General features: G+C 34.3%; 1 protein-coding gene across 17 annotated transcripts in view; it reads left to right on the top strand.

The window, feature by feature from the left end:
* Positions 1–24,642, top strand: part of DGKB (diacylglycerol kinase beta) — a 394,311-nt gene that overhangs the window by 112,091 nt on the left and 257,578 nt on the right. For 13 of the 17 annotated variants that reach the window (XM_084510955.1, XM_084510954.1, XM_084510947.1 and 10 more), the window contains 9 exons: positions 2,870–3,023; positions 5,526–5,561; positions 7,139–7,279; positions 11,137–11,186; positions 13,031–13,105; positions 13,674–13,793; positions 21,304–21,421; positions 24,267–24,355; positions 24,436–24,552. In XM_084510955.1, coding sequence (XP_084367081.1) covers positions 2,870–3,023; positions 5,526–5,561; positions 7,139–7,279; positions 11,137–11,186; positions 13,031–13,105; positions 13,674–13,793; positions 21,304–21,421; positions 24,267–24,355; positions 24,436–24,552 — 900 coding nt within the window. The remainder of the gene's footprint in view (positions 1–2,869; positions 3,024–5,525; positions 5,562–7,138; positions 7,280–11,136; positions 11,187–13,030; positions 13,106–13,673; positions 13,794–21,303; positions 21,422–24,266; positions 24,356–24,435; positions 24,553–24,642) is intronic. The other 4 variants (XM_084510952.1, XM_084510950.1, XM_084510951.1 and 1 more) reach the window with 1 other exon arrangement.

The following is a 24,642-nucleotide window of genomic DNA, read 5'->3' as shown; positions in this document are numbered from 1 at the left end:
TAACCAAACACAGTTCTGAGCATATAAATAGGAAAATATAGCATTATAGATTTAGTTATTGCAATCAGCTCGGTGAACCAGTATTACTGAGCGTGGTGGTCTTACTGTGCTAGGCAGCTAAACACCACAACCACTTTCTCACTCCCCCTCCTTAGATGAGGAGAGGAAGAAGTAATGTAAGGAACAATTCGTGGATTGAGATAAGGATAATTTAATTAAAGGAAAAAAAAATATTATTGAAAGATTATTATTAACTAAACAATTTAACTAAAGGGGAAAAAAAAAAAAAGGAAAGGGGGAAAGGGACAAAACAAATAAAGGCTATGTGGAAGTTCAGAGGAAAGAATTACTCTCTACTTCCCACAAATGAGTGATGCTTGACCACGTCCTTTAAACAGAGCTTCAACGCACGTAGCCGGTGTTCGGGAGGAGGACCTACATTTTCACAATGAGAGCACACCCCTCCCCTCTTCTTCCTTTTTCCATCTTTTATTGCTGAGTGTGACATCATATGGTATGGAATATCCCTTTGGTTGGTTTAGGTCAGCTGCCCTGCTGATGTTTCTTTTCTCACTTTTTTGCCCACTCCTTAGGAGGGTTAGAGAGAGTCCTGATGCTGTGCCAGTACTGCTCAGCAGCAGACACAACACTGGTGTGATACCACTGCTGTTCTAGCTAAAAGTGCAGAGCACAGCACTGTATGGGCTGCTACAGGGAAAGTTAACATCCCAGCCAGACCCAGTACACTGAGGCAGCAGTTCAAAAATCTAAGATGGCTATAAAGGAGTATTTTTAGCAGACATATACACAAGGAAAATAATAATTAAAAAGCCTTATGTAACTTGGATATTTTATATATCCATACATAAACCTTAACTTAAATTGGATTGTAATTTGTTTTTCTGTTTCTCTTTTCACTTGATTACTCCCCTGTATATGAAATGTAATGAAATAGCTAACAAACACATCATTGATGAGAAACTTAAAAAAAAAAAAAAAAAATCTCAGGTTGTTAAAGTCAGTTGATTAATGTATTTGTTATACTTATAGAGTTAAAAATACATTTATATGCTATGAACTCATGACCAGTTTACTTGGATGCCAGTACATTGTGATTTTATTGATTACATACACTGAGGAGAATATTGTTTTGTTTTTTATTATTGAGAATAAAAAAGAAAGTTTATAGCATGACTGAAAGAATGTATGGTTTGCCAAATAAGAAGACAATGACTGAAACTCTATGATGATGAGAGAAAGGTAGTTACTCTGTATCCAAGTTGATTATTTGCATTTTATACCCAGCGTAAGCCTTGTGGAGGTAATTTTTTCAGTCCCTGCTATTTTTGTGTTCAATCTGTAGGAGTTCTATTGGTGTCACTCACTTTCTTTGTCACAGGTGTTCTGTTTTAGCTCAGCATAGATGCTCACTAAGTTTGCATTCCTAATAATAACAACTTGCACAAGATCAGTCAAAATTTTCAATCTGTGTTAGTCCCTATAAGGGGAGTGATATATGTTTAAAATATTAGCCATTAGCAGTTAGGTATTGGCCTTAATGAGAAATGCCTTATTTGATGTGGACATAAAATTTCTGCATCTCATAAAAAATGGGGAGGGGAATGGGGGGAGAGAGAGAGAAAAATCATTGCTCCAAAGCATTGAAATAATTTTTACAATGACTTAAATATAATTTATACTATGACTCAGGTTCTGAAGGCACTGACAGCACTGAGGATTTAGTTTCCCTTTTCTTTTCCCTTGTGTGGCTTCAAGCCTTCGTAGTCTTTTCCCTCCTAATGCTGCATTCACTGGGCTGCACTAAAGGAGTTGAATTATTTTTCTCATGGATGAATGAGTCTTCCCCAAACATGGGAAGTTTTCTCCAAGTTGATGTTGTGGTGTAATGTGGCTTTCTCTGTTAACTATTAGAAAAATTACTGTCCTGCTCGAGCTAGAAAGGCAGCAATGCTATATAGTTTACAGATCAACAAGTGATAAGCTGTTCTATTAAAATCAGGTATGTAACTGAATAGTATCATTGATAAGTGTGCAGTTGTGTCAGTTATTTCAGAGATAAAAGTGAAATTGGCTTAAGATCTCTTGACATTTCACATCTTCATTTTTAGTGGTTCTATATTAGCAGGGTAAAATGGGATCATAATGAATCTAAAATTCATTTTAATATTTAAAACAGGAAACACTGTCTTTCCAGAGAGAAATCATAAATGAAGGTTCATTAATCAGGTCCTACCTTGATGCCAAAAAAATAAATTAAACTAAATTACAAATGCTTCAAACTGACAACTCTGCCTCCCTCCCCCCCAAGTTGTACAGTCTAAGCACTCATTTGAATGTTAGAACCTATTTAGATTATCAGTTCATCTTTGACAAATAGCAGAAAGAGTTGTTGCCACCGAGAAAAAACAGGTAGCCTTCAATTGCCTGAATTTGGCATTTAGAAATCCCCTGCTTATTGTCTGCTTAATTACGATAAAAGAGAAGTCTTAGCAGATACATCTCCATAGCTCCCTAGGTGCCTTTGTTTGCAGTTTTGTGTGTGCTTTTAAGCCATATTGTGATTAAGAAACAAGTCAGCACAGAACTTAGTTTTGCGGTCCTTATAGAAGTGTTCTGAGTTTATTCTGGATTATTTTACACCATACTCTGGGCTATTGAAACAATATTGTGAGTTTTCAAAGTAATAATTCAAAAATCAGTCACTCTCATGAGTAAGTATGCCAGGCTATATCTTCAGGAATCAGTATTTTCAAGGATAGTCTAAAGTTTTTACTAACAGTATTATCTGATGTGTTAATATGAAAGCTGTTGAAAAATTATCAATTCAATTACTTTTTTCCTCCTCTAGACAATTGATTTAGAGGGATTCAAACTGTTCATGAAGACTTTTCTGGAGGCAGAGCTACCTGATGATTTCATTGAGCATCTTTTTACATCATTTAGCAACAAAATCTCTCACTGCAGCCCCTTAATAAAAAACAAACCCCAGCTACTTTCTGGAGGTAAGTAATCAAATGTAAGAATTGCAAGTTCTGTGCTGCTGCTCTTCACCTTCTAATAGTCATAAATATGTAGAATTCTAAACTATTTGTACTTCTTTGTTCTGATATTTATGAAATTGCAGAAACTAAGTCATGAATAAGGAATATCGTGAAGAAAAACAGATATTAAATGGTTTTATCTTTTTAATTCACATTGATGATGCAGCTGAGACACCAAGTGGACAGTCTTTGTCACATTAATGCTAATCAGATTGCTATGGTTACATAGTATTGCTGACTACTTTGCTGTATAAACACTTAGAAACATTCACAGCCTCATGCAGGATGCTTCTGCTGGTGCTGTACCCAGTTACTGCTGCTTAACTGTCTGCTTTTTGCTGCTCTTAGTAATCTTAAATACTTACCAGCTAATAGTATTTTAAATGTCCTGTAACTGTTAGCAGTATTTGTTCTATGCAATGTAAGACTGAAATTTTCACACTAAATAACATTGTTATTAAACAGCAGAGGACAACATGATAAAATATTTTCAGGCAAAATAGTGTTTAAAACCTACCAACTTCTAAAATTTTTTAAAACTTTTAACAAAAATGTAGTGAAGAAATTTAAGATCACCATTCTGTCTTGAAATCTTAGGTTTGGCACTCTACGAATTTGGGAACTCTATCAAAACCCTAACTAAAAGTAGAAGTTAGGCTAACTTAAAACTAAATTTCATCTTCTGAGCAGCTGGGCTAATCAAGCATTTAAAACACTTTACCAAATGGTTTCATGGGTTCTTAGTTGCCTGAATTCTTCATATGAAGATTAGGTGTCTTCAAATTTCAGTTCATCTAGAAGTTGTGAATTTGGTACAAGTACTACTAGCTAAAATGTTATGTGCTGCAGATACCAAGCTCTAGATTTCCATAGTTGCTTCAGTGTGCAGTATTAATTATAGGCTTTCAGGTATTGCCAATTGAATCTGGCCTTATCACTTTATTGTATTATATTGTGTGCATGATTTTTTTTTTTAATTTTTTTTTTTTTTCTTCTAGCTAAACTTGCTTACCACATCGGGGGAATGGTTCTTCTTTTCATTTGAATTGAATACATCATATATCTTTATGCTTTCTAGTCAGAACTGCTGTGGACACATTTCCATACAAAAATACCTGCTGTGAAGCCTGTGTATTTCCAACTTCCCATGCTTTTGTTATTTTGTTATTTTGGACTAGTTCCACATGTAGAGCAGTAGGCTTGGTAGGCTATTGTGTAATCAGTTGTTTGGAGGATTCAAAACCTTCTGTTGCTCATTACAGCTCAAATAATAACATAGGTTTGAGCAAGTCACACCAACAATTCAGTTCTTTAACCATTAAGATACTTTGTCACAGAATCTCTAAGGACATGTCTAAATGCATTGTTATTGTACTGCAGGAGCTATCTCATATGTCAGACATTATCAGTATTGTATTTTTTCTGCTACACAGATTCTGCTGCCTATAATGTATCAGGCACACAATTTCCATTGTCATTATTTTTAATCTTTCATTGAAATATTCATTGGTTTCATCAATGAGAATCATCAGCTATAAACATACTGTACCAGCTGCCAATTTAACACTTTTCCTGCTAACTCCAATTGCAGCTGACATTTACTGGTGCATATTTATTATGCTGTGTTTTTACACATGTTGTCCTGAGCACTTGCAAAAAGTTGTCTTTTTGGTGTTGTGTTTTTGAAGCTTTCACACTTTATATATAGAAATGATAACAGCTGTTTGTAGGTCATTGTCAGATTTATTGCTAAATTCTGCCTGGTAGATGCCATGCTCAGCTTTCTTTGCTTTTGTTATAATTCTCTCTGACAAATTTTGATTCTAATGTGTAGCTTAAAAAAAAAAAAAAAAAAAAGTGAATTCTATTGTTATTGTTAAAACTGTATGCTAGGTTTCTTACTGTAGTAACTCCTAACCTTTTTCTCCTTCACTTATTTTGTACTTCATTTTCATCTTCAGTTTAGTCTTTAGTCTTACATATGCATTTAGTGCAATACCTGAAGGACTATTTGATAAATTGCTATATGCAAAGCATGTTTGGAGAGATAGTTAAGTTCATCTCAAGCAAGAATTATCATTATTATTAGTAGTAGTAGTAGTAGTGCATGAAAACATGCTGTTCATATTGCAGTTCAGTTGCCTGAGTTTTAAACTAGATCTTTATAATATGTAGCATTTAAAAGGAAAAAAAAAAAAAGTAAACATCTGTACATTATCATGTGCAAATAAAAAAAAAATATAGAAACCTTAATTTTAGAGTATCTAGCAAACTTAAAATGTTACCAGCAGTGAAAAAAATGACTATACTGGGAAAAAAAAATGTCAGAAACATTTGATATTTTCCTGGAAAATTGAAAGGTATACAAGAGCTAGAGAAGCAGAGTTCATAAATCTATCTGGTATGTGAACATTCTTAGTGTCTCTCAGTCTACTCATGTCTGTTTATAAATTGTATTTTCAGTTAAGGTATCTGAAGAACGATGGAAACAGATGCCAGGTAGGCAGCAGAACTGTAAATCAGTATTGCTTCCACCCCTCTCTCCCACCTCTTGATTATTAACTAATACTTTGACATGTACCTTGCAGCTGATGATAAGCTAAAAGTTGCTTTAAAATTTGTATGCCATTTTCATTTAGATTTCATTGAAATGCAAGACTTTTATTTTTTTCTCAAGATGAGTGGGTCCCAGCTTTATAATAACTTTTATTCTGTGCATAGGATTCAAATAAGAATAGAACATGAACTATCTGTGTAAACTGTTTGATTAAAGCTAGCATCGTAATTGATTAATGTTTTATACTGTCTTAATTTTAGGTGCACTTACTGACATACAAGCTCCTCTAGTAGAACATTGCCATATTAAATCTCTTTAGTTATTTAAATATTTACTTTGAGTCTTTATTGTCTTCCTGCTGCCATGGACATGAACTTGAAGATATTTTTTCTGCATGCCAGTTTGCACTTATATAATGAAAAATATCTTAGCATACATACCTCAGTAGACCTTTCAAAATGTCTAGATTGTAAATACTTTCCAGATGAAAATAGAAAATAAAAAAGAAAATTAATTCAATTTCCATCATATACAGTAATTCACTTGTCCAAGACAAATGCTTGAGAGAAATTATGTATGCAGGCCATGTACAGGTTATGTACATAACACTGTTCTGAATTAATGACGAAAAATATTTAAGAAACAGTTGATCCCTTTGTAAAGATTTGTCTTTAGCATCACTGAGGTCTATGGGAACTGTGACAGACTTGTAAAGAAAATTTCATTATTTGCAATGAAAAAAACTTTCTTTAATGAAAACTTTCTTTATGTAGTCCTGCTTTTCCTCTATTTTTCTGTATTTATTATTAGTTCTGCAGATTCTAGCAATATCCTCAGGACCAATCATGTTAATGCTCTCTTTAAACAAAAGTATTGACAATGTTGAAACTTGTATTCCAGTTGGTAAACTGGAACTGTTCTTGATCACATTTGAATGATTATTATGACTATTATTTAAATTCTGTGTTTGTTTTCATAATATTCTGTGATCAAGTCTTCGACATTGTAAATTTAAGTTGCTCTGGCACACAACTAACTCTTTTTGGGGGGAAGATTACACATTTATCACTAAAATATCTTTATCTGGTAACAATCTGTAAGTTAAATGAAACTTCTACAAATGTAAGGAATGGGATGCAGAATTGGGCAGGTATTGTTTTAATACTTAAATTAACATATAATACAGTAGAATAAAAATATTTACCAAAATTATTTTGTAGTCAAGTGATCTCAGATCAACACAAATGTAAAAACAGTGATGCCATTCCCGTAGTTGATTTATTTTTATAATAGTTGGCTTTGTGTAGTATTTTAAAAAATAAACCTCACTATCATTTTAGTTCTGCCTTTGCTGGATAAACTATGAATGTGAATCGTTTAAACTTCACATTTTGATTTAAATTAAGAAATAATCTGAGTTTCAAATAAGATAAGGTTGCATGTACATCTACATACAAGTTCTGCTTTATACTCTGTTTACATCATATATGAAAAGTAACAGTCTGTATTTAATTTCCAGGTCTGAGACTTAACAAAGGTACCTCGACATCCCGGCCTCCTACTCCTGCCAACTTAAATTTACCAGATGTGATCCAGCTGAAAGATATTGTTTGTTATCTGTCACTGCTAGAAAGAGGAAGACCTGAAGACAAGCTAGAATGTATGTTCTTCCTCTCTTCTTTTTTTATATATTTATTTATTTTATTGTAAAGAAAGAAAGCAATCAAAATTCTGATTTTAAATTTTCTGACTTTAAGACTTAGTTTTAAATATCTTCCTTATAAAAATACAGTTCTAGGGGACCATTATTGCAGAAATGAGCTTCTGTTCTTGCTAAGAGTATTAATTTGAGATTCTAACCAAATTCTATATAGCACCCATGAAGATAAAACAATCCACAGTTAAAATAATCCTTTCAAATATTTCTTTCTATGCTATTGTCTGTTGACTCTAGCATCAGAGCTGTCAAAAACAAATGAAATACACTAAGAATGCTTAGAGGGCTTTAGAAGTCATGAATAATATGTAGAAAATGAGCTAATTCAGGCAAAGAATAGTTGCTTATACGTGCCATGGGATCCATAATTAGTGAATACATACAAGAAAGTAAAATATATCTAAGTCTGCACCACTGTTGGGAATGAATATTTGATTCTGAAAGTTAGAAATAACTTGACTGCTTAACTAGGGACCTGATTCATTAATGCAAAACACCTCCACCTGTTCAAAACCACCTGCTCAGAAAATAAGAGTTTGATTTGCAAATCAGAGAAAAGAACAAAAAACAACTACATGTTTTTACATTATAGATTTTTAGAAGCCAGTTTTCTGGATAGATAAATAATTAATCAATCCAATCATATTAGTCCTTTCTGAGACCAAATATACTTTGATACACAAAACTGGTCTGTCTGTTAAAACTGTGGGATCAGACTCTGATACTGTAGAGAGACAGTATTAAGTATGATAGAAAATGCAAACAGTAGGCTCTGTCTGCTGGAATGAGAAATTCATTACAGGGTTACATAACCACGTTTTTGAAGTATCATGATTTTCTGCTACCTGTGGTTAGCTCACAATGACAACTTAGTACTGTGAGATCACTGACACCTTTGACTCAGCAGAAATTGCAAGGAGCCAGTCCTGAACTTGATAATAGAAGTTTGGTATCATATTGCTAGAATATTTGAATATATGTACCAGTTTGCATTTAAAACACAAATTACAAGATACTAGGGCTAAATTCAACTAACAGTAGTAACTGTTTCTTGGTAGCAAGCTGTGCAAGACCTATCAGAGCTCTAAAGAGGTCTGTGTGCACAGTAGTACATGAAATGGAGGGCAGTTGCCTCCCCTGGTGCCAGGAACTGGTACAATGAGAAGAGGGGGAGAGAACTGAGGGTCTAGGGTAGGGGATGTGCCATGGATTTCCCCCAATAGGAACTGCACAGGCAAAAGACTGTGAATGGTCTGTATGATTTAGGAGCTAGAGTCTGGTCTAATAAATGTATTGTATTTACAGATTAAATATATTCAAGATTGTATGGATTTACTACATGCTATTAAGAATATGGTTATTACATAAGTTGATTTTCTACTTTGTCATCCAGAGTTGAAACATACCATGTATTATAACTTCTTAGTGCATAAATTTTGGATTATAATGCAGAATATGTATGCAGAATATGTATGCAGAATTCCCTATTGATTTTTTGCTCAATGTTCCTTATAAATTAATGGTATAATTTTACACTTTATCTTAAATAATTTTATAGTACTAGGCCCTGTGGCTGCAAAGTAAAATATAAATCAGTATGCTAACATTAATACTAATCTCAAATCATGAATTTTTCTGTTGACAACAAATGGAAAGCCTCTGAGTCTTACCTGAGTGTTTGGAACCTAGATGCAGGGCAAGCAGAACATAGAATTGGTGCTTTCAAATAAAATCGGATACAAACTAGATGACTCTTTAGAATAAAGTGCACCACAAGAAAACTGTGTTTAGACTTTGAATGTATATCATCTATAGATTTTAATAGATTTACCAGTATTTCAGCAGATATTTGCAGTGTATTCCTGGAGGTTTTCAGTACTATGAATCCCACCTGTTTACACAGCCAACATACCTATTCTTAAACTATGGATAGCTTGAATATATCCCAAACCTCCATAACAGAGAAACATCGGAAGAATTAAAGTTCTTTTTTTAAGGTCATATAGCAGACAGATCAAGGTGCATATATATTGTTAAGTAACTCCGTGATCTATGGCTCAACCTTCAAACTTGATCCATAGAAAGATTTGGAAGGGTGTTGCCAGCGTGTCAAGGGAGGTGATCCTGCCCCTCTACTCAGCCCTGGTGAGGCCACACCTGGAGTATTGTGTCCAGTTCTGGGCTTCCCAGTACAAGAGGGACATGGAGCTAATGGAGCTGGTCCAGAGGAGGGGTACAAAGCTGATTAAAGGTCTGGAGCACCTGTCATATGAGGACAGGCTGAGAGAACTGGGCCTGCTTAACCTGGAAAAGAGAAAACTGAGGGGAAACCTCATCAATCTGTACAAATATCTCAAGGGAGGGTGTCAAGAGGATGGAGCCAGTCTCTTTTCAGTTGTGCCCAGCGACAGGATGGGCACAAACCAAAGGGCAGGAAGTTCCAGCTGAATACGAGGGGGCACCTCTTTACTGTGAGGATGACAAAGCACTGGCACAGGCTGCCCAGAGAGGCTGTGGAGTCTCCTTCTCTGGAGATATTCAAAACCCACCTGGATGCCATCCCACACACAATGTACTCTGGGTGATCCTGCTCAGCAATGGGGTTGGACTAGATGATCTTCAGAGATCCCTTCCAACCTCAACCATTCTGTGATTCTCTGAGGGGATCCATTGTGGTGTTATTGTTCACAGTTGAACAGCCCAGATGTTAGGTTTTCTGAGACATCTAATAAGATGGTTTGTAAAGTAGATTGCTTGGGTTTTGCTATGAGTTGAGGCATTAAAGTGTCCCGAAACCACCCTTTTAAGGTGGTTTCAGCTCTCTTCTTCCTTCTTAGAAAGTAGATCTTCTAGAGGGAAAAAGAAATTAGCACTTTTGAAGGACTTTTGAAGGGAATGGGGAATTTAGAGCTCTGACTAAGTATGTCCCAGACAGTAGGGACAGAGTGAGGTATGCCTAGGCTTCTGGCCTTCATCTTAAGGCTTTTAAAAATATTTCTACCAAATGTTCAAATTTCTTTGCTTTGCAATCTAATGCTGTATATGATCATCTGAATAAACTGCTTTGAAATGTTTTGATATTAATGGATATACCCACTCTTGTGGCTGGAATCAAGTAATGATAGAAACTTGAAGGTATATATTCTTTCTGTATGTCACCAAAATGCAGCTATTCTTGTCTGGGCAGCTCTCCAGCATATTGGAAAGATATTTTCAAGTTGATAGAGCAGGTAGGATTCATATCGACAGTCTGCGAGGAGTGTTTATTGTTGGGTTTGACTGCATAGATACTTCAGATAATATTCTATTTCGTTTAGCATATGTCAAAAAGCATTTATAAAGCAATATTAAGTAGTGATGACTGCAACCAAGAGAATGGAATAGCATTGTAACTTAAGCATGTTTATCAACATTTGCTTGACCAATTGTGTGTTTTCTTGTTTTGGGTGACATAAGAGAGAAGGGCCTTTTGGTGGTACTCCCCAGAAATACAGATCATCTCTGGGAGGAACCAGAATCACATTCACAGATCAGATTAACAAATGGAGGGATTATGTAGACAATCTGTAAATGTCCTCTCCTGCTAATATGTCTTATTGGAGGCACTATGGCTGGGGAGTCACTGAGTGAACCTCATACAGTACAAAATGTTTGGTGGATCTACAGTTACTATGTTCACTAAGGAAAATGTTAATGCTTGTCCTGTGAAACTCAGTTTGTCCTTTTTTTTTTAATGAAATAATATTGTTGTTATATTTTCTAATCGAGTTTCCTTCTCTTTTCTTTTTATTTCCTTTTAGTTATGTTTCGATTATATGATACAGATGGAAATGGATACCTGGATAGTTCGGTAATTTTATTTATTCTGATGTGTTATAAGTCTATGCCATAATGATAAACCTATAGAAGACTACATGAATCCTGAATTAATGGAAGCACTACAAATTTTAGTGAATAGAAAATAGAAATTGCCCATTTTGAAACCAACTTTCAAGTTAGGTTTTCCATAAAGCTGCTTTTTCTACACTGTATAATTTTGCAAATGCTGGCACTGTTATTGTATAGTTCTGTTGTATATTTTTCTGATTTTTAGTCATATTACTGTAGGGACACGTTAATATGGTTCCTAAAACTATATGGGATGGTATGTATGTATGTTTCATATGTATGTTTCTGGTAGATGTATATGAAAGTAACATTTGCAAAGATTTCATTAAAAAGGGAAAGTGCATGTTACACAGTGGGTGTAAGTAGAGAGATGCCAGAACTTCCATGTTATTTTAACTAAGGAATGATAATAAAGTTTAAATATGGAGAAGTAGCCCAACCAAATGTTGTAAGGAAAATCAGAGGTATAGTAATCAGAAAGAGTTTTAAAAAATGAAACTTTTTTTTTTCTTGCAGAGCATAAAGGTCAACTAATGGAAATATATATTGTGTTGTATTGGCAGCTTTTATTTATTTTTCATCTCTGTCTCAACAAAGTAAGACAGCAAAGAGGAGACTGATTAAAAAAAAAAAAAAAAAAAAAAAAAAAAAAAAGGTGATTTCCACAAGGGATAAAGGAATAGGGAAGCTAAGATACCTAGAGGTATAATGTAAACACTGTATTATATTGTTAGGCAATAGAAAATATCAGGCAATACAAAATATTAATAACTAGTGAATAATAACTGCAATATGAGAATATACATTCTAGATAAGTATGTTTACAAACCACACTATATATGACTATGGAAAAATCCTAGTGATACATGAATAAGGGAAATTACAACACTCTAAGGTTAAAGAAAAAAATTCCAAGCCTGAGTTTTGGGTGGTCTGGCTATCTGCCTTGTGTACGATGTTCAGTACTTCTGAAAATCGGGTCATAAATATAATAGTACGTATACTGTACATCACCTTGTACTCCTTTTGAGATTAAAAGTGAAAATAATCACGTGTCTACATAGTTTTAATTTAATTTAGCCTGAAGACTGACCTACAGTTGATTCTTATAGTTATATGAGGTTGTGTAACGTTTCTTGTTTTTTCTTAACAGTTGAAGAATATATGACATTTCTTATAGACATCTCTGGTTAAAATCAAACAGATTATGAGATTATACATGTACGTTTATGTCTAGAATAATACTAATGTAGCACTTCTACCTGGTGAATTCCTCAGCTGGCTGAATATAAGGGGAAATCTTTGAATTTTAAATCTCAACAGCTCAAACTTATGAGTTTTGATTACTTATATTAATGAAGTTAAAATCAGAGTACTCCAGAAAATAACACTGACAAAAAAATTAAGGCCAGTTTATTTAGAACAAATGTTTTTCATCTCACTTTCTGTCACATAAGGACTATAGATTATTCCTACCAAGGAAGCATGCCAACTAGGAGCCCCCAAACCTCTCTTCTCATGTATTAGAGTTTCTTTTGTAAGGGTAAATACATTTATGTAAATGAAATACATTTGCTATTAAAAATAATTTTAATTAATTTCTTGTTCTGTTCAGTGGGTCTCTGATTTTAAGTTTCACACAGTGCATTGATTAGCAATTAGTGATTAGAAATTATTTTTTTCTGTATATTTTGGTGTTCATAAAAATAGTCACCGTATGCAATAGGTTTGAATTATGATTTGTTTGCCATAAAAATTGCCATTTAAATATTGCATTAAATAGAATTATTTTTCTTTCATCTATAGGAGTTGGAAAATATCATTGCTCAAATGATGCATGTTGCAGAGTACCTTGAATGGGATATTACTGAACTGAGTCCAGTAAGCATCCATTTTATCATATTTTTTTTATGGTGGTGTTAGAGACAGCTTTTATTTATTTCATGATAAAGTGATGCCAACGTGAGTTCCTAGATATTAGCAAGATAGAAGTATTAATAGTTTGTGCTCCACCATGACACTGTAAATTAACACTTTTTTCAAAGTCTTTTTTTTTTTTTTTCTGGTTAAATCTGTTCTGTAAAGCGTTCTTTGGAAAAGTTTGAAGGCTTTTCTTCAGTGCACATAGTAATTAATATTTGTAACAACTCATTTACCCCTGAAAATTTCTTGACAAGAACTGTCTCTTACTAGTATTGTACATAGTAAGTACACAAAGGGGCACTCTGTTTTGGGAAATGTATGTGCTAATTAGTAACATTAGGAGCTAGTAAAACATAAATATGAATATTGCATTTCATTTTCTGACTAGGTGGCACTCATTTTAGTACAGGTACAATACAAGTAATATTTTCAATTTTGCATATGGATGAGAGACCATAGATCTCTACACAACTGGTTATATGGTTAAGAATATAGAACTTATGAGACTTTTTATTAAACTGTTTAGATTCTTCATGAAATGATGGAGGAAATTGACTATGATCATGACGGCACTGTTTCTCTAGAAGAGTGGATCCAAGGAGGAATGACAACAATCCCACTCTTGGTCCTTCTTGGGTTAGAGAATGTAAGTACTAACATAAGAGTGTCAACTTTATGCTTGCGTGTCAGCTGTACTCCTAAGGTTTGTTTCTCTATAACCTGTATAGTGAATATTTTTTCTTGTCTTTTACTATGGCTAAATGATGTGTGAAGAACAGAAGTGTGTCTTCAAAGTCAGAGCTACACTAACACCAAATGAGCCAGCTCTGGAGCTGGAAGTTGTAAAAAGCTCATTAGTTTATCTTGTTGACAGCATATTATTAATTACTTGCTACAGTAGTGTCTTTTAAAAATGTTTTACTACCCATGTGTATGTTACAGCTGGCTTGTGTTTAGGCAACTTGGTATGGTGCTGTGGTGTGTAGCCTAACCATAGTGAATCATGAAACAGTCTAGGTTGGAAGAAAGTTTGGAGATCATCTGATCCAGCATCCTATTGAAAGCAGGTTCTTGGATTTTTTTTTTTATCCAGGCAGGACTCTTTCAAGCCCAATCCTAAATCCATTGAGATGGATTCCACCAGTTCTGTAGGCAGCTTCTCCTAGTGTTTAGCTGTTTTCATGGGAAACAGTTTTTTTCTTTCATGCCCAGACAGAATTTTTCCTGCAGCAAGTCTTGCCTTCAGGCTTTTGTCCTGTCATGAAACATCACTGTGAGTACAGTTCTTCCATCTCTGTAACTACCTTAATAAACTATATTAAGTAGCAATATCGAAGAGAACACTTAGACCAAAAGATGGAGTATTATGAAAGAAGTGTGTAGAGTCTGTATGTTTACAACTTCACATTAAAGATAAGGCAGATATACTATTATCAATGTTGTATCCGTTCAAAACAGCTGTTTGAACTCTGGCATGTTGCCAGTGCCACCTGCTGTCCTGTATTTTAGCTAATTTTGAGCACATGTATCTTAGCATCTGTTTCAAGTGCTTTTTTGTTATATAACTTTTTTTCTGAAGTCCAGATGCTGAGGTGAAATCATAAATAATATTTACCTTTCCCCACTTAACTGCTATGTCCTGAACTAAATCTGGACTGTTGTAGTCACTCCATGTTATCTTAATCTCACAAAGAACATTCAGACTTTCCAAATTTAAGTATGTAACAAAAACATGCATTTAGCAGGAGATTTAAAATTCTTGCAAAATATCAATAATCAAAACTTTATCTCTCATAAAGTTTTATTTTACCGAATTACCACTTACGTACCTGAATTGAGGATAACTTAAAGTACATTCGGATCACTGTAAGTACTAATTCCCTAATTCCATATATGCAGGGCTAAGTGAAAATATATATGTATATATGTATTACTTTCCTATATTACTATATACTATAATAAATATATTTATTAGTTCCCTATCATCAAACAACAAATCTTTGTTAGATTGTATTTCATTACTTCCACAGATTTACTTTAAGCAAAAGGCAGCATACTCTGTCAAGAAATTAGTAAAGGAGATAACTGATGGTCATTTTCAAATTTTTGGCAAGTGTTGTTATTCTGGGAACATTTTGCTGTATCTTAAACAGCACCTGGGAATGGTACTGTTTAATATCTTTATCAATGACATAAACAGTGGGATCGAGTACATGCTCAGCAAGGTTGCAGATGACACCAAGCTGAGTGATGCAGTTGATACAACAGAAGGAAGGGAAGCCATCCAAAGCTTGGGCAAGCCATCCTGGACATCCCTACCCATGGCACAGAGGTTGGAACAAGATGATCTTTAACATCACTTCCAACCCACGCCATTCTAAGAATATTACTAAACTGCTTTTCTAAGTGATGTGTCCTTGCTAATTACTCCTTCTGATTGATAAATACACTTTTCAGAAGTTTCACATTGCATACTAGTGACTGTTAGGTCATTTGTTCTACTCCTCCTCAATTGAAACCTGCAAAAATTCTGACCTTTTTACATGTATTTCATTTTGCATTAATCTAAGCACATAAAAACTGTCAGTGAAGTTTAAGAGAGATCCCGTTTGCTATCCTACCCTTATTCAAAATAATTCATAATTTTGTCACAAAAAAACATTTAATGACAATTTGTTTGTAAGGTGTTTTATTAGCCACAAACTGTTTTCTGCTCTTTGCTAGGAGAGCACACTTTCGCAATATTATCCCTCTCTGTCCTGATAAAAGCACCTAATTTGTGTTAAAAAGTTAGAAACTGACATGCCAGATATTTTGGTCTCATCTCTTGAGATGGATCATTAAAAACGGATCATTACTGTCACCTCTGTCAGAGATAGTACAGAAGGTAGCTATGAACTGTAAGTTTGCAAGTGTTTAAAAATCCTTAGCCTTAGGAATGGAAACTATTTTATTACCTCGTCATTGTCCACTAGATGTCACAGTTGCACTGTAGCTGGTACTGTGCAGTTGCTGAAAAGCTGCCCTAAGTTGAGAGGGAAATTGAACAGTATTGCTTCATAACCTTTGTAAATTGTTATCAATAATCTGAAGCCGGGCTACTGTGCCTTTCTTTTAAGTCATTGGTTGTAACTTTCAAGTTATTTAATCTCCTCTCTTGAAGCAAATATACTCTGAAAACTTATAAATTTGAGTATCAAGGTAAATCTCAATGAGACAAAGACATTTCTGTAGAAGTGTGGCAATGCTTCTATTAGGTCGGAAGGAAATGCTCTTACAGTTTTACTTTGGATTCTCAAGCAGCAAATGTTATGCTATTATACTCAGAATTTAAAAAGTTAGTGTTTTGTTTTGTTTTGTTTTTTTCAAAAAATATTTTTAAATCTTTTTCCTTTTTTTTTTTTTTTTTGTTTAAATGTGGAACAGAATACTTGAATGTGAATCCACACATGGGAAATAATTATATTATATTATATTATATTGTATTGTATTAATCTTTGGCTTACTTTTTGAGATCTGAGTATGTGAAATTGGAATCAAACCAGAGACTTTAAAATGTTTGCAAGAAGTTTGGTGTGGAGTCTGTTGCATCATGAGGAGTCCCTCTCAGGCTGAACTCTGAAATGACTGTTTAATACCTAGGCAGTTTAGTAGACTTATATTTCTTTCATACAGAGAGGAATAAGGGTGATTTGGCTTCCCTTTGCCTTCATTTTATTTCTTTTGTGATATTTTGGTAATTCCTACCTGAAGTGTAGCAGCTGGATTTTCTCAATGGCTCAAGTGCAGATGAGCCATATGCTGTTTCTATAAGTACAGAGGGCGAAACCAAGGCCTTGCTGGAAGCTGTAGCTTATGCTCTTTGTCAGCTCTGCAGTAGATCCATTCCAAGTATGAGAGCTATTTTACCAATATCATTTCACATCATTGCCAGCAGAGGGGGTAACACTAATGCTTCGTGAAACTTCATACCAGGAGCTGCAAAGTGCATTTTTTTTTTTTTTTTTAACAGTGCCATCTACTTTTATGCTGCGCTCGCTCCCACTTCTTTGCGGAAGGTTTGCAAGTGCCATTCCTTACTATAGCTTTGCCTTTCCTTTTGACTGTACGCTTGTAAAAGCCCATGAGAAAACAGGAATAACCCTAACCTGATCTGGGTGTAAGGTGTAAGATATATGGCATTTCATAAAGAGAGAGAAATTTACTGTTACTTAAAATATAATTACTACAGCATTTCTGTCTCTGCAGATGACAGGTGACTACTAATTTAGGGACAGAGAAACATTGTGGTGTGGCTAATTATGAAGCTTATTTCAACAAATGAATTTCCCCTCCTGTGCTTCCTTTTCTGTTCCTTGCTGTCATTTCCTGATGTGCATATTAATACCAAAGCATCTCTGGGTGATGAGGATAATATGCCAGTCAGGTGAAGATAGGGGAGGTATTTTTTTGTCTGTTCTTCAAATTTTTCAATACCCACTGCACCCACCTTCAAGCACGTGCACGCACCCTCCTACCCCCCAGTTTCCTGGAAGTGGGGAGCCCTCCCAATGGCCATGCTTCTTGAATCGGGTTAATCCTTATCCTGTTGAAACAGACTTAAAAACCCCTGTCTCCAAACCCAAACAAAACAAAACAAGATCTGACATGAATTCTTTGCTGACAGTCCAGCAAAGAAATAGAGCTTAACTGCCTTTATATTAAAATGAGGTGCTCTGACACTTCTCTCCTTCCCAGTAATCGAGCAATACCCAAAGATCAGTCACAAAAACGTCTTCAGGTCATGGACATAGTTTTAAAAGACATGAAAACAAAATAACAATAGGCCACAAAAGAACAACTTAGCATACTCCCTAAAATCCTTCATTCTTGGTTGCTTGTTACTGACACTCCTCACAGAAACAACTGAGCATGCTGATATTCAGGCATTATGGCTATTCTTGTATGAGGAGATACTTGCTAGGACAAAAACTTGCATTTTTATCTCTTCATTTATTTATTCATTTTTAACTTTCAGAATGTGTGTTTTTGTGCTTGAAACCTCTCTTTGGTTTCTTTTATTTACAAATATCTAAGAAGCTGTAGTAAGTTAACATTAGACCAGACTAGGGATGTGTAGCTAAATTGTGACTGTATGAAAGTTTCTACTAATTCTAAGGCTGTCTCTGTCTTGGTTGATTTGCTTTTTAAGGTCAGGTCCTTCTGGCAATAAAATCCACGAAGGGTCAGGAGCATAAGTTAAGAGAACCATTGTTAACAAAATAAATGTTACTCTTGTCATTATGTGCTAAAGTCTATGTGTGGCATATGGAGGCTTCATTTTCAGTGATGTATAATGAAGTGAGGAAGAGATTTTTACTGTACCTGCCCTGCTTTGAGATTTTCTTAATGACTGTTAGTTTTTAAACTCTTTCTCAGGATATGGAAGCAAAATGACTGAATGCCAGTAAATGCACCAGTATGTCAGAATTGTGGATTTTATTCATACTTAAAGACTTGCATTGAGGGAGCTTTGTTTCATATTGTCTTTTTTTTTCTTTCCGTTGGCAATGTTTTAAAAAGTTATGTGCATGCATAATTATATGCAGCACTTTATTGCTGATTTTTGGCAGTGCACAAGAGCAAAAATTTAATTTGCTATTTTCCAAAAGTGCATTGTGTTTATGTAATGGATTTGCATCAGTTGCAGTCTGTAACACAGTTAAGTGTTTTAATTGGCAGAACACCCACATCAAGACTTGTTTGTTTTTCTGATAAGGAAAATGCCAGCTAAGTTAGTCCATATGTTCTGTTCAAATAAGAAGCAACATATTCACATGTAATAGCCATTCTTCAAAAATAAAATTAAAATGAAAAAGTAACACAAAACTAATGGGGAAGAGGGACATGTTTATGAATAATCATGAATTTTTGTTATTTTTTGAAATAGCAAATATTTTTGCTAAGGAAAGCTTGTTGTCATGCATTTCAAGTGCAATTCTACAGATTATGTCTGTTGGTGTTCTGAGTTAATGTTAAAATGAAAGTGTGCATTGTTTACTGTTTTTTTGTGTGTGTTTGTTTGTTTTTTTCCCCCACAGCAGGATTCACATGGTCTTTATTGTCTAGTGAACAATTGTTTACTTTCAGAAGACTTCAAATCTACCCCGTGTATTGTAGTTTAGCAATACTTAAAAAATAAGTTGAGTGGTGTAGTAAGATGGAAAGAAAAATAGAAGTTGCAGGGCTCCATTTAATGAAATACATGCTCTTCAGTTGCTGGTCATGGAGGAGCTTGAAAGGCTTCTAAGGCTCCGCGGCCACAGAATCTAAGGGGAAATGGGAAAACTTCCACACTCTTCTAGCCTGAAAATCCCACATAAGGTGTCTGCTCTGCTCCGCTCTTTTTGCAGAAAGGGGACCCTCACATTGCCCTGCTGTCAGAGATGGCATTTGAACTCCTGCTGGTAATATCAGGGGAACTCCACTTAAGCTCTGATCTCAACAAAGGAAAAAAATATTCCAGCTGATTTTTCAGTCCCTTTTGTTGTAGGTAGTTTATAGGAATTATTCAAAGCTGTGTTCTGGCTATGACCTGGCTTTGAACCAAATATTCCCAATTTCTTGGAGTACTGATTTTTATACAGGAAAATGTTCCTTTTTAATTTTTTATTTATTTATTTATTTTATCATAAGAATGAAGAAGTCTTAATCATCTTTGACTTGTCATTAACAACTAATTTCTAGAGTAGAGCAAAACTAGCTTTTAAGGACAAAACTCATGCAATACATGCTGACAAACAACAAAATATTTTTGTTTTTATTTATAAATATATGTCCGCTTACATTAATCATCCTTATCAGTGAAAACCATCATATTATCGAATATCAGCAATATCAAAAATCAGCAATATTGTATATATGTTCTTGTAGCTTAATACAAGAAATCACAGGCTGTATAAGAACCATCTGTTGATAGTTAAATCCATTCCATTAAATATGAGCAAATTTATGTTTGTAATGAAATGACGAAAAAGATCACACCATTCAGTAAGAAACAACATATCAAACTACTGTAACCTGTTTCCAGGTGATAGATGTCATTAGTTACTTCTGTCCCATTAGATATTACATTCATTAAAAAAAAAAAAAAAAAGTAAATGGATTTCAAGTGCAATTTTATTAGGTTAGTCACATTGTTTAATTTAAAACCTTTTCTGAAAGAAAACGTCTGACAACCACGCTTGTCTAGAAATCTAGAATTTACAGAATTAATTGTGCAAAAACTGCAACGTTAAAATCACACATCGTTTAGATAACCATATAACAACAGTGAGTTCCCAGGATGGTTCCATTAAGAAGGAAGCGAAAAATAGTACAAGTGAAAGCATACTTTCATAAACATTTCATAACATTTGTTCATGTTTTGGTTGTAAGTGTGACTTACTGGGTCACTGAATTGCAAGTGTCGGTCTGTTGATTGGTCTGTCCATGCAAGATTTGACTATAGTGCTAAAGTTAGCTGAAAAAATGTAGGATTAATTGTAGAGGAATTAAAGTTTTAGAGAGGACATCCAGGATGTAATCCCACCCTTAAATACTTTATTTTTGTTTTACTAGTGGCAGTAGATTAATATAAATTCGAGCTGGCAATAGATATATTATTGTGGTTAGGTTCGGTGTTATTGTGATGTCCCACTTCACACATAATTATGCATTTTACTTTTTCTGAGGGTCTGTAAGAATATCTGTGAAGTTTAAAAGAAAAATCTATTTTTAAACTATTTATTGTTGGTTCGGGGGAGTTTTACTTTCTAACCTGCAGCACATTTATTTCTAGAATTAGTCTAGAGCAAATTTTAGTTGTTTTGAAAACAATTATAATTTAAGATCAGCCTGGATTTAGTGCTAACGTAGCATTGCAGTGTTGACAACAACCTGGTGTTTTTTTCTGAATCGTTTTTGAAACACATGGGCATACATGAGCTTCTGAAGATTTTTTTATTATATCATTGCCTCTGTATTTAGAATGATTCTACTGTGATCTGATGCAAAGTATTAACTGAAGTAACAGCTTGTCTTTTATGTTCTTCATTCAATCTCCAGTTTTACTGGCACTTATATATTTCATTGTTTATTTTATTAAGTGAAATCTGTTTCTTTTATGTCCTGTGCAGAACGTGAAAGATGATGGGCAGCATGTATGGAGACTGAAACACTTTAACAAGCCTGCCTACTGTAATCTTTGTTTGAACATGCTAATCGGAGTAGGCAAGCAAGGTCTCTGCTGTTCTTGTGAGTATAAGTATTTCAATGTCCATTTGTAGCTATTCCTAGAAGTGTTGTAGTCTCTGCATAACAAAGAAGTAGTAGCTTCCTAGTACAAACCCACAGCCAGCACAATGGTGCTTCCCCTTAGTTCACTACATGTATGCTTGAGTGGTCAAGATTCGATTCTTAATTTTTTAGGAAACGGGTGTTTCAAAACTGCTGTTTTCTCTGTTATAATTGCTCTCAGTATTCAATACAAGTGGTGTTCCACTTGTATTGTCTGCTTGTATTCTTTTTTATTTATTTTCTCTTATCAAGCATCATGCTTAAGATACAACCTTTTTTGTTGTTGTTGTACCTCTTTTGTACTTGTGAATAATTGTTCATATTCTCTAATAGCTATACTTGGTCTACTAATAGGTACATACTTTAATAATTAGATACTTGTTTAGTATCTAATTCCAGTGTTTATTTATTTGAATGTTGCACATAATTCATGTTCTGTTATTTGTAAAAGTCAATATCCCAGTTTCCCACAACCTGGCATCAAGACTCCATAACATTTGTAAAGTTTTTGATGTTTACTTGATTTGTGATTATCAGTCTTGCATTAATTTATCATAATAATTGTTTATAGATTTTAATGAAAAAAAAAAAAAACACAGAAAAAATACTGCATCAAATCTGACCTTCTTTAAATTATTAGGTTCACTTACTACAATTCAATTCCTTAAGTTATATCTCTGTATTTCAAAATAATCTGTGTTTGACCAGTCTATTACCAGTATGTTGATAACCTAAATCTTGCCAAAAGATATAACTGCTTCAATGTTTCAAGAGATGAATGATCCATAACTCATAAATTTCTTTTTGTAGTGTGTTCCAATGATTAATCTTTTTTTTTTTTTTTTTTTTTTTTTTTTTTTTTTTTTTAAACAAAGACCCGTCTTCTGATTTGAATATGACTGGTAGATGGTTCCAATGATTGGTGATTGGTTCGTGTCATGCCCTTCTCCATGAGATTAATGAGATCTTTAGTACCCAATGTATTCTGTTCATGATGGTATCAAGTCACATTTCATTGTTCTTTTTGATAGATTAATCAGTTTCTTAGTGTAACATACTTTCTCCATTTTTTGGCATGAATGATAGCCCATCATAGCCGATCAGGACCTTTCTGACTGTACGGTTCTATTGATTTAATTTGAGATTAGTCTGAACGAATGAGGGTTTTGGAGTCAGCCATTTCTCTCCCCTCTGTGGGACACAGAATTTGATTCAAATATAAATCCTCTATGTATTGGTTATCACATTGTGTAATTTCATTCACAATGCTATGGAATGAGAGAGATACCTTTCTTAAAAGCAATTAAAACAAATAGAATGTATACAGCTTCAGATTAAGAAACGCTAATGACGTTAAATTGAATATATATTAGATGTTGAATTGACTGTTAGATCTTAAAATAATATTAAAGAATGTATCATTTCGTGTCAAACTGATGTAAATTTTATCCTTGTGAAGAAACAGTAAACTTAGATGATTGAAAGAAAGTTCTATTCAACAAATAATATTGATCTTCTCTAGTAGTTACCAGAAATGTATAGACAAGTTATATAAAATAAACTGCCCCAGAAAGACCAGCCTTACAAGAGCTTACATTTTCTCTGATGTTGTGTACTTTTTAAAAAAATATTATTGTGCTTGGCATTTACTTGGTGGGAAGAATAGTCCCAGAGCAGCTGAAGAACTTCCACATAGTCCTTTCCCTTACTTCGTGCAGGAAGGGTCATGAGTATACTTACAAAACTATTACTCTATTTCTTCATCTCGCTAAGCTTCTCCTCAAATATATTTTCAAGGCACTGCTATAGATTTCATTATTTGCATTTTAGATTGTGTGGGAGGAAAAAAAAAAAAAAAAAAAAAAGAAACTGCAGGAGGCCTCCCCATCCCTCCATGGTCCAATCAACAATGTTACTCCCTGCAGTTTGTCTGATTAATGGCTGCGCCTCCCACTGGGTTTGTGTAATAGGTGCAAGCAAGGTGTTTAGAAGTACTTTGTGCTTAATTGCTGTCGAGGTCAAAAGAGTGAGACATATACCATGCAGGGAGAAATTCATTCTCAGTTTTTAATAGTTAACTCGATTGAATGCAGATATTAGTTGTAGCATTATTTCTTCATCTAGGCACAGTTGTATAGCTGAAGTCAGAAATCTTTGCATTGTATCTTGATATTTGTGTTTCCCAAATGTAGGTAGGGTGATCTTTACAGACAAGATCAACAGCAATAGTTAGCTAAAGTGGGTTTGCAGGGAGGTAGAAAAGAAAGCTTCTTTGGAGGTTGTATTTGGGAAAGAAAGAGTTAAATTGGGGTGATTAGATGAAATGCACGAAAACAATTACTATCTGAAAATGGACTAATCAACCATTTAAGATTTATAAATCAATAGAAGGAACAACATAAACTCATTGGCTTTTATTTTTGTGCTTGCCAGCTGCTCTCATGCCTATAGTTTGTAAAATATAGATTTCTTTCTACTGGCAAATGACACCAAGCCATTTGGCAGTCATCAATTTGTCTTTAATATTTTTGTCGTTTGGCAATTATTGTGGAAAAAATGTAGTGAGCTCTGATTTAATTAAGCATTTCCTGTTAAGCAATGATAGTGCATTCTTGGATTTTTCACTTGCATAATATTTCCTGTTCTAATTGGCCTTTTGTATTCCATGGAAAAAGCAGTCTAGTTGGAGTTTTCATTGACTGATTGGATTGATTATATAGAGATGACATGCTAGTAATAGTTCATAAAAATGTAGTCAGAAACACCATTGCTTCAGCATCTGCTAATGTGTTTCTTTTTTCAGTTTGCAAGTATACAGTCCATGAACGCTGTGTCTCAAGAGCTCCCGCGTCTTGTATCAAAACATATGTGAAGTCCAAAAAGAACACTGATGTAAGTTTGGGGTAATACTACCTTAACCGTGTACCTGTTAATTTATTAACCCAATGTATATCCACACGTTTCTTTTGTAGGTAATGCACCATTTCTGGGTAGAAGGAAATTGTCCAACAAAATGTGATAAGTGTCATAAAACCATAAAGTGTTACCAAGGCTTGACTGGACTTCACTGTGTTTGGTGTCAGATCACAGTGAGTACTCTAAAATAATACCTTTAGCACAGGCTTGAGAGATGAAAATCTGCATGTTTTTCACAACCACAGAATTCAAAAAGTCTCACT

The sequence above is a fragment of the Aythya ferina genome, assembly GCF_964211825.1.
Source record: "Aythya ferina genome assembly, chromosome: 2".
NCBI lineage: Eukaryota > Metazoa > Chordata > Aves > Anseriformes > Anatidae > Aythya > Aythya ferina.
This window is presented reverse-complemented; position numbering and strand designations above follow the sequence as displayed.